The 10,341-nt window shown below is 37.6% G+C and overlaps 1 protein-coding gene across 1 annotated transcript; it reads right to left on the bottom strand.

Moving 5' to 3' along the window:
• Positions 1 to 522: 522 nt before the first annotated feature.
• On the bottom strand, positions 523 to 6,231 carry LOC103215435 (heterochromatin protein 1-binding protein 3-like). The gene is made up of 3 exons (XM_073004819.1): positions 6,136 to 6,231; positions 3,648 to 3,801; positions 523 to 673 (listed from the first exon to the last, which is right to left on the bottom strand). Exons 1-3 carry the CDS (start codon positions 6,215 to 6,217, stop codon positions 523 to 525), a joined length of 387 nt encoding a protein of 128 aa, XP_072860920.1. The 5' UTR covers positions 6,218 to 6,231.
• Between the last annotated feature and the right edge of the window lie 4,110 nt (positions 6,232 to 10,341).

The following is a 10,341-nucleotide window of genomic DNA, read 5'->3' as shown; positions in this document are numbered from 1 at the left end:
ATAACAGGGTTCAGATGTGAAAGATATCCACTACCAAGATCAGACACTTAGCTTTACAAATGAACCTAGAGATATTTTTTAAACAAAAATTCTCAGTATTTTTCAGTTACTGAGTCACAATTAGATTAATAAGGGCAAGGACTTTGCTAGCCTTAGTTAATTTTATACCAGTAGCAGGGGCGCCCGACAGAGGGAAGGTAGTCCTTAAATGTTTGTTCAATGAATTAACATTTTCAGCCTTCAAATAAAAACTGTACTTAATCGATAAACCGAATTTAAAAATTCTAAAGTTAAAAATATTTGCTATAGCAAATGTATATTTTTTTTAAAAATTAAGTGTTCACCAAATGTGATTATATTAGAAAAACATGAACTCATAATGACTTTCCTATCTTTAAAACTCCTTTAGGAAGCAGAGCAAGATTTATGTCTAGATAGAAATATACCATTTTCAAATAAGAAAAAAATGAACATAATAAATCTAGGATGAATTGCTTGAAATAAAAACTTGCCCTAATGGCCTCAGTTAAGATTGCATCCATCTTGGGACGTGGGGAAGAAGCCATCGGTGTTTGTTTCTGGGCCCTGGCTAGCTGGCTGGCAGAAAGGGTAGCCCAGGAAGGAATTGTTTTTTTTCACTTTCTTCTCCTTTTCTTTAGACTGATCTTTCTCACTTTAAAACAAAGAATTGTTATTATAGAAAATAAACTCTCTAGAAAGACGTATAAAGTCAGAAGGAGGAAAAGACCAGGGAGGGATGAAAATTAATGCTTTAATTTATTCACAGGCTAAGGTGATATGTACCATAAGCAAAATTTTACAAAACAAGTCTGTCTTTAAAAACTGGGTACCATAAATGAATTAAAAAGGTATTTTTCTCTTAGGTGCAGAAGAGAGGAGTCACATAAATTAGCACTGGTATAAGGGCTCAGTACACAAGAGAAAAGAGAATTTTAAAATGCATATTAGTTAGCAACTACAACAGATGCAATATGGTATAGTGGAAAAAACTCAAGCTCTTAAGCCAGAAAACCTTTGTCTGCATTTTCACTCAAACATTTACTAGCTAGCTATATGATCTCAGTATATGATGCGAGTCTTTCTCCTAAGCTATAAAATAGTAATATAAAACCAACTACTTCCCAAGGTGTTGCAAGAATTATAAGAGTATGTTTATCAAAGCAATTTTGTAAGATTTAAAGAATTATATAAATTTTATTCTGAGTATATAATAGTGCTCTGTGCACCTAATAGATGCATTAGAACATTTAACAACAGAGGATAGGCTGGGTGCAGTGGCTCATGCCTGTAATCTCAGCAATTTGGGAGGCTAAGGTTGGAGGACTGCTTGAGGCCAGAAGTTCAAGCCCAACCTAGCCAACATAGTGAGATAACATCTCTATTAAACACACACACACACACACACACACACACACACACACACGATAGTCGCTATAAATTCCACAGACCTTAGCTATACTTAGGAAACTCAGAGAAAGAATACCCTGAATATTACAGCTAGAAGGTAGAGTTATTACTAAGTTATTCTTTTATGGTCATGTGCTGCATAACAATATTTTGGTCAACAGACCACATATACGATGGTCGTCCCATAAGATTATAATGGAACTGAAAACCTCCAATTACCTGGTTAACATGATAGTGGTGGTAATATCACAGTGCAACAAGTTACTCAGTTGTTTGTGGAGACACTGGTGTAAACAAACCTACTGTGCTGCCAGTCATATAAAAATACAGCACACTGGCTCATGCCTGTAATCCCAGCACTTTGGGAGGCCAAGGTGGGCAGATCACAAGGTCAAGAGATCGAGACCATTCTGGCCAACATGGTGAAACCCCCGTCTCTCCTAAAAATACAAAAATTAGCTGGGCATGGTGGCACACGCCTGTAGTCCCAGCCACTTAGGAGGTTGAGACAGGAGAATCGTGTTAACCTGGGAGGTGGAGGTTGCAATGAGCCGAGATCGCGCCACTGCACTCTAGCCTGGGTGACAGAGTGAGACTCTGTCTCCCAACAAAAAAAAAGCACATTACAATTATACATAATACTTGATAATGAACAGCTATGTTACTAGTTTATGTGTTTAGTATACTATACTTTTTATCATTAGAGTATATATGCTTTCTACCTTAAAAAACAAAGTTAACTGTAAAACAGCCTCAAGCAGGTCCTTCAGAAGGTATTCCAAAAGACAGCATTGTCATCATAGGAAATGACAGGTCCATGTGTGTTGCTGCCCCTGAAGGCCTTCCAGTGGAAGATCTGGAGGTGGAAGACAGTGATATTGATGACCCTGACCCTGTGCAGGCCTAGGTTAAGGTGTGTGTGTGTGTCTTAGTTTTGTTTTTTTTATAGATATGAGGTCTCCCAATGTTGCCCAATCTAGACTCAAATTTCAGGACTCAAGCAATCCCCCCACCTCAGCTTCCTAAGTAGCTAAGGTAGCTAAGGCTACAGGTGTACACCACTGCATCTGGCTTTTGTCTTTGTTTTTAGTAAAATTTTAAAAAATAAAAACTTTTAAAAATAGAAAAAAGCTTATAAATTTAGTGTAGCCTAAGCATATAATGTTTACAGAGTCTACAGTTGCACAAGGTAATGTCCTAGGCCTTTGCATTCACTTATACTCACTCACCCAAACAACTTCCAATCTTTTAAGGTCAATTCATGGCAGGTGTCCTACAAAGGTATACCATTTTTTATCTTTTATATCATATTTTTACTGTACCTTTTCTATGTTTAAATACACAAATACTTACCACTGTGTTATAACTGCCTACAGTATTTAGTACAGTAGCATGCTGTACAGGTTTGCAGCCTGGGAGCAACAGACTATCCCATAAAGCCTAGTTATGTAGTAGGCTGTACCATGTAGGTTTGTGTAAGTACGCTTTATGATGTTGGCACGATGATGAAATCGCCTAAAGATGCATCTCTCAGAATGCATACTCATTGTTAAGCAATGCATGACTCTATTTAAAAGTAATTTCTAACTGTTTGACCAGTTATGAAAAGAGTAGAATGAATACTACCAGCTCTCCTGCAAAAAAAAAAAAAAATTAAAAATTAAAAAGTAACTGCCATCACCTTATATAGATACATATCAACAGCAAATTTTACTTTCAGATTCTCAAAGTCAATTCTCCAACTGAATACTTCATCAAACATATATAGACTTTTACGTCACACTACCAATAGCTTGATACAGACTAATGCCTTCTAACATAAGCACACAAAAGCAACCCACTCCTGGCACAGAGGTAGGAATAAAATAGTGAAGTGTCTTCTAGGTCAGATTTTTATAATTATGTTTCATTTCTTATTGAAGTCTTGCCAATGCTTAAAATATCAGATACTCCCACAATAAATTACAAGCTCAAAAACATATTCCAAAGTCAATGACAGACTTTTGGATCATTCAAACCATTGTGTTCTGCTAACTACAGCATATTCTAACAGGTCATACAACTATAAAATAAACCTATTTCAACTGGTAATTCTAAAAATTAAATCTAAATAGCAAATACCTAGCATAAGCCAATGTTATAACACTTTAAAACAATCTGATCTAAAGTCCTTTTACACATTCTTCAAATACAAATAGCAAGAAGACATAACTCCTTACTCCTTTTTGGTTTCCTCAGAAGACTTATTTTCTTCTTTCTCTTCATTCTCAGGTTTCCCCTTTGGCTGCTCTGCCTCACTCAAAGTAGCAGGTGGAGTTTCATTCTCTTGTTCTTCTACAGTGGAGACAGATTCCTCTGAACTTATGTCTGGTTCTAAAAAATCAGGTGAGCAGAATTGCATAAGCAGATGTATTCCAATCTGAGTCAATAAAAGGGTAAAAGTTTATCTTATTAAATGGACCAGCCAAAGTCTCCAATTAACAAATGAATTCTAGAATGAAAACAAATGACCACTAATGCAGTTTTCTTACATTCTTTATGTAAGAATATACTTCAAACCAAAGTATATGCTTGAAGAATTTGATCATTTAAATTATGTGAACTACTTATTGCCATAATGACAAGGACTTCTTTGTGGCCTACACATAAAGAGAATTTTAAAATCCCACTTCTTTCTTAAAACCAAATTGCATAAGTACAATTCTAACATTTATACTAAGCGAGTGATTTCCATCCTCCTTTGGCTTTCTCTGCTTCTAAAATTGTTTTCTATATGCTTAGGATCACAAAGTATTATGGATAGAACTTCACTATAACAATGGTATCTGGGGATAAAGCTAGTAACTGCATTTAGGTTTTCCAAAATAAAATGTATTTTTCATCATGATATATCTTTTACTGCCCCTCATGCCAACAACTTGACCTAAATGGCTGCACGGGCAAGAATTTACTATTAGTTAGTCAGGTTTATTTATACTTTGTCTTACTCTAAAAAAGATGAAAAGCTAAGAATCATTCACGGGTTTTACTGTAATAAGACTTATAAATTTAATTTTACATTATTTTCTCTTCTCAAGAGTAACTGCTCAAGAGTTATGGCTTAATAAAGTTCAGTCACTCAACGAATATTGAATATGTAGTTTGTATAAGACTGTTTCCAACTCACTGAACTACTGTCTGGGTAAAATGTAGAGTTTATAAAATTTAAAATGAATGAAGTCTAATTTCTATGTACAAAATACTATGTACAAAATGGGATAGAGAGAAGATTAAACAAATACACAACTTGTGAAGTGACACTGTTTCTTCATAAACTCTTGGTTGACTTTTCTAATACTTTACATCTGAACCCTCTGGCACGTATTCTGAAAACTGATGTTATTAGTGATTTAGTGGCTTCAACTGGCTGTTAAACATAGATTAAGATGGACCACCAAGTGGCTTGTCCCAGTGCTGGACAAGATAACCTATTTTCAACTTACCAGCACCCATTTACTTTTTCAAATATTCAGATTCTCATGTTTCTTAACTGCCTTAGGCTAGGGTGCCCAAATTGCTTATAGCATTCATCGAAGGATTTAGAGAAAAAAATCCAGGCTCAGCCAGAAAAAAGAGTATATTGACTTATTATTGACATCTGTCCTGATGCACCAAGGGATACAGGAAACAAGGATGCACGTATTTTCTATTCTTTTTTTTTTTTATGGAGACAGTTTCTCCTGTTGCCCAGACTGGAATACAATGGCGTGATCTCAGCTCACTGCAGTCTCTGCCTCCCGGGCTCAAGCAATTCTTGTGCCTCGGCCTCCTAAGTAGCAGGGATTATAGGCAGGCATGCACCACCATGCCCAGATAATGTTTGTAATTTTAGTAGAGACGGAGTTTCACCATGATGGCCAGGCTGGTCTCGAACTCCTGACTTCAGGTGATCTACCCGCCTTGGCCTCCCAAAGTGCTGGGATTACAGGCGTGAGCCACTGTGCCCGGCCCTCTATTCCTAATACATGCTAGTCAGCAAATAATTGATTCTAACAGCCACAACAGAGGCAGCACAGTGTGCTCATCCCTGAAAAACTTGAGATAAAAGGCAAGAGAGAAAGGAAAAAAGGGAAAAGACAAGGAAAAAACCAAAAAGATCGTGAGAAGAAAAATAAACATGGGAAAAGGAGAAGAGATGGTTACAGATGCCATAAAGGAGCACCAGTACTCCATACTGATGGGTCTATGTTTCTTTCTATTTGTTATGCTCCCACCACTGACTGGCCCATCTTTTCTCTACCGATACCTGTTACAGATCAACGGATCACCATTTGCTTCTCTTAAGGCCTCCAGATGATTTCTGGAAGAACTTTCCACGTCTATCCTAAAGGCCCACGTTTTCCATTCTCCCACACTGCATTCATCCCGATGACACTTTATGTCCAGAATGCTACTCTTTGGCCATTCCTGTCATCCCCAACCATTTTTCTGTTTTTAATTCCAACATATCATTTTCACCTTCCAAAAATCTTTACAGAGAAGATGAAATCTTACTTTGCCCTCATGGTCTGGCAATGACATACCAATAGCTACTGATTCTCTCTCTAAATGTTTCCCCAAAATACTTAGCCATGAAAAAAGAATAATTAAGTTCAAAGGAATTTATGGGACACTCCAAATTGCAGTATAACTTTTGATGTTTTAAGTTGTGTCACCATTTTACTTTACCTGGCTTTTCTTCCTCCCCTTCAGCAAGCTTGCTTTTGGGACGAGTTTCCCGGGTAGAATTCACAGTTCGACGAATCGGCATGGTGCTATCTTCTACCTTCTAAGAAAAGAGATGACCATAATCAAACATGTATTAAAAAATTCTGTTTTATCTCTTTCTCAAAGGGCCTAACGGGGTGTCAGAAGATGTAGGAGAATTCTTCAAGTCGACTCCAGGATCTGATGCAAATTACTTTTAACAAGTTTTTTTGAAGTGAAATATGATTTTTAAGATACACTTTTTAAAGTATGTTATTTTAGCTTGAATTTCAAATGGAAACACATAATTATAGTTGATTTGCTATAAATTTAGAAGGTTGGAGGTTTTCTCAGGAATTTGAGGGAAAAAGGAAGATGAAAAGAATCTGATTTTGTTTCAAATTCACAACCTAAACTCCCCAAAGTAAGGGAAGGAGCATGTACCAAGAAGGAGGACCCAGCAGGGCCTGAAGTCAGGGATTGATCCAAGAGTGAGCTTCAAGAATGTGTCAGCCCCTACCTCACCTAACTTGTCCGCGTGGATCAGCTGAGCCCCTACTATAAGTGGGAGTGACTTAGGATGGACGAGTTTACCTTGAGACGTATCAGTCGCCATTTTAAATAATTTCTAGGCCCGAGCACAGGTTACACTCTGAAGCCTCTGCTATTAACCACAAGGATTTTTCCTAATGGTTTCAGTGTGGTGAAGAATCAACCTAAAGCACAGAAAAGACCTGGTGTGAAGATTAAGAGAAACAAAACTAAACTAAAACTTCTAAATTTAATACACATCCAAAGGGAAAAAATATAACTATAAAATGTATAAAGTGACAGATGATTTGGTTACTCAGAAAGATAAAACTACTAAAATATAGACTATAAAAAGCAGCAACTAAGACGAATGCATAAGCCACAGCAGCTGTTGCACCTTCCGCATGAACAAAGACAAGGGCAAGGCAGCTCGTAAGGAACCTAGCCCCATCCCCTCCTGCCACCATCAGGAACTGAGGAGGACAGAATAGAGAGACTGAGGAACAGTCAAATGTTCGTCAAAGATCAGTTTACAAAGAGAAGGCTTTTGTTGTCACTGTTCTCAAAAGGGTAGGAAAATTAACTGTAATCTTAAACTCTATCTCTATTAGAAAAGTACTTTTTTTTTTCTCTATTAAGGGAAAACACAAGGGCAAAAATACTGCTGAATAACCTGACATTCTAATAACTTCCAGACCCAGAGAAGCAAATTTAGACCATCACCTAGGAGAATAAACGTATGCTTCTAAGACTGTCATATTTTTAATGTAAGGAAAACTAGTACAGAAGAATATAATGAAATATTCAAAAATCAAAAACCCATGCAGTCACCCAAGTTTACCTGATCACTAACACCCCCTCTTCCCCAAAAATCTCATCTAAGACTCAATGACATTGTATACAAAAATTCCTCTATTAAAAAAAGACCACTTAAGTGTTTAGATCTATGTGCTAATGAACTATTAACAATGAGTGGGGGAATGACAGTCATTCAACTTCTACATTAAGCTCTAACCTTGTCTAAGAATTTAAGAGCTTTCAACTTGGCAAGTAACAATCCCAACCTACAATAACTAGGATAAATCCAGAAAATTGGAACACAGAGGATGCATTCACATTTATAGGGAAAATATCTTTATGGGAACACCAAGAGCAATGCCAGACTTGTCAACTGTCAGTCAGCTGCAAGCAAATCTTTCAGTCAGCTGAAAGAATTCAGTGCAGTGTAACACACTCACACGTAGTGAACTAGAATATCCATTAATATTAAATTTTTTTTTCCTTTTTTCAGATGGAGTCTTGCTCTGTTGCCCAGGCTAGAGTGCAGTGGCATGATCTCGGCTCACTGCAACCACTGCCTCCTTGGTTCAAGCGATTCTCCTGCCTCACCTTCCTGAGTAGCTGGGATTACAGGCATGCACCACTATGCCCAGCTAATTTTGTGTTTTTAGTAGAGATGGGGTTTCACCATGTTGGTCAGGCTGGTCTCGAACTCCTGACCTCAGATGATCTGCCCACCTCAGCCTCCCAAAGTGCTGGGATTGCAAGGGTGAGTAACCACGCCCGGCCTATTTTTCTTAATCATAAAAAGCCTTATGCAAATCTGCTGGTTATTTTTACATGCAAACATGATACGGAAATAAAACTATCACAATCAGATTATCCTTAGTAAAGTTATATTGCTAATGAATTCATCTTTCTTAATCCACGATAACACTAGCTAGGCTGAAAATGCTACAGTGAAGTCAACAACCTTCAGGAGTATCCGTTCATAGAAATCTTTAAAAAAATATTTTCCCCTTTTGGCACAGTAGCTCATGCCTGCAACTCCAGCACTTTAGGAGGCAGACGTGGGAGGATCCTTTGAGGCTTGAAATTCAAAACTAGCCTGGGCAATATTAGACTTGGTCTTTACCAAAAGTAAACAAATTAAAATTTAAAAACAGGCCAGGTGTGGTGGCTCATACCTGTAACCCCAGCACTTTGGGAGGCTAAGGTAGGAGGATCACTCGAGCCCAGGAGTTCAAGATCAGCCTGGGCAATACAGACCTTGTCTCTAAAAAATAAATTACAAATGGGAATGGTGGCATGTGCCTACAGTCCCAGCTACTTGGGAAGCTGAGATTGGGAGGATTGCTTGAGCCCAGAAGGTTTAGGATGCAGTGATATGAGACTGAGCCACTGCATTCCAAGCCTAGCTGACAGAGCAGAGTCTGCCTCAAAAATAATAATAATAATAACAACAACAACATTATTATTATTATTAAAAACACACACACACACAAAAGGGCCAGGCATGGTGGCTCATGCCTGTAATCCCAGCACTTTGGGAGGCCGAGGCTGATGGATTACAAGGTCAGGAGTTCAAGACCAGCCTGGCCAGTATGGTGAAATCCCGTCTCTACTAAAAATACAAAAATTAGCCAGGTGTGGTGGTGTGCGCCTGTAGTCCCAGCTACTCAGGAGGCTGAGGCAGAAGCATCACTTGAACCTGGGAGGCAGAGGTTCAAGTATGTACTCAAGTTCAAGAATGTAGTACTTAATACTACATTCATTATGTCTGAAGAACACTGAATACCCAGTTATTTGGGATAAATATTAAGAGACTTTTTTTCAAGTCTTTTTTTTCCAAGTCTTTTTTTTTTCAAGTCTTATTTGAGCTGAAAGCTCTCCACCAAATGTCTCCTATGCCACAAAGCCTTATTTTACTGATCTCTCCTGTCCTCCTTGCTCAAGCTCATTTAGGAATATTTTTTTATGAAAATATTCAAGCAATACTTTTTAAAAAAAAAGTATGAACATATAGTATTTTCAATTTGAACACAAAATACTGCTCTATTTGAAAACAAGTTTTAGAAACAATTAAATATTTCTAGAAGGAGAATCAACGTGTCATAAATATCATAATCCAATTTTCCCGTTTGTACTAAAACATTAGCAAATATTTACTGAGAAATTGCTCTCTGCCTGAAAGTATAATGCTTTTGATACACGTTATATGATAAAAACTAGGTACTATTATTAGTAGTATTTTAAGAGTAAAAATATCGAGTCTTAGAGATATTAAGCAATGTGCACAAACAGCATAGGGAAAGTTGGAGTTCTGAAATTCTGACTACGCTGTATGTATGATACGAGAATCAATTCTTGTCAAATGTAACTGTCAAGTCATTGTGGAGATTCGGAGGTCTCTGATTGCTAGGGTCAGTACATTTAAATAGTGTCACAACTTAGTTAAATCTATTTCATTAAGGCAAAATTCCACGTATAATTTCACAAAGATTATTGGCACCAAAAACATTATTTTTCCTTCCTTCCTTCCTTTCTTTCTCCTTCCTTCCTTCCTTCCTTCCTTCCTTCCTTCCTTCCTTCCTTCCTTCCTTCCTTCCTTCCTTCCTTCCTTCCTTCCTGCTTTCTTGCTTTCTTTCTCTTGTTCTTTTGTTCTCTTTCTCTTTCTTTCTTTGAGACAGGGTCTCAGTCTGTTGCCCAAGCTGGAGTGCAGTGGCACAATCATGGTGCACTGCAGCCCCAGCTTCCCGAGGCTCATATGATCCTCCCACCTCATCCTCCTGAGTATCTGGGACTACAGGCAAGCCACCACAACTGGCTTTTTTTTTTTTTTCTTTTTTTTTTCAAGATTGGGTTTCACCGTACTGC

Source organism: Chlorocebus sabaeus, chromosome 2 (genome assembly GCF_047675955.1).
Source record: "Chlorocebus sabaeus isolate Y175 chromosome 2, mChlSab1.0.hap1, whole genome shotgun sequence".
In the NCBI taxonomy this organism is placed as follows: Eukaryota; Metazoa; Chordata; class Mammalia; order Primates; family Cercopithecidae; genus Chlorocebus; species Chlorocebus sabaeus.
Note: the sequence above shows the minus strand (reverse complement) of the source record. Positions and strands in the feature narration are given on the sequence as shown.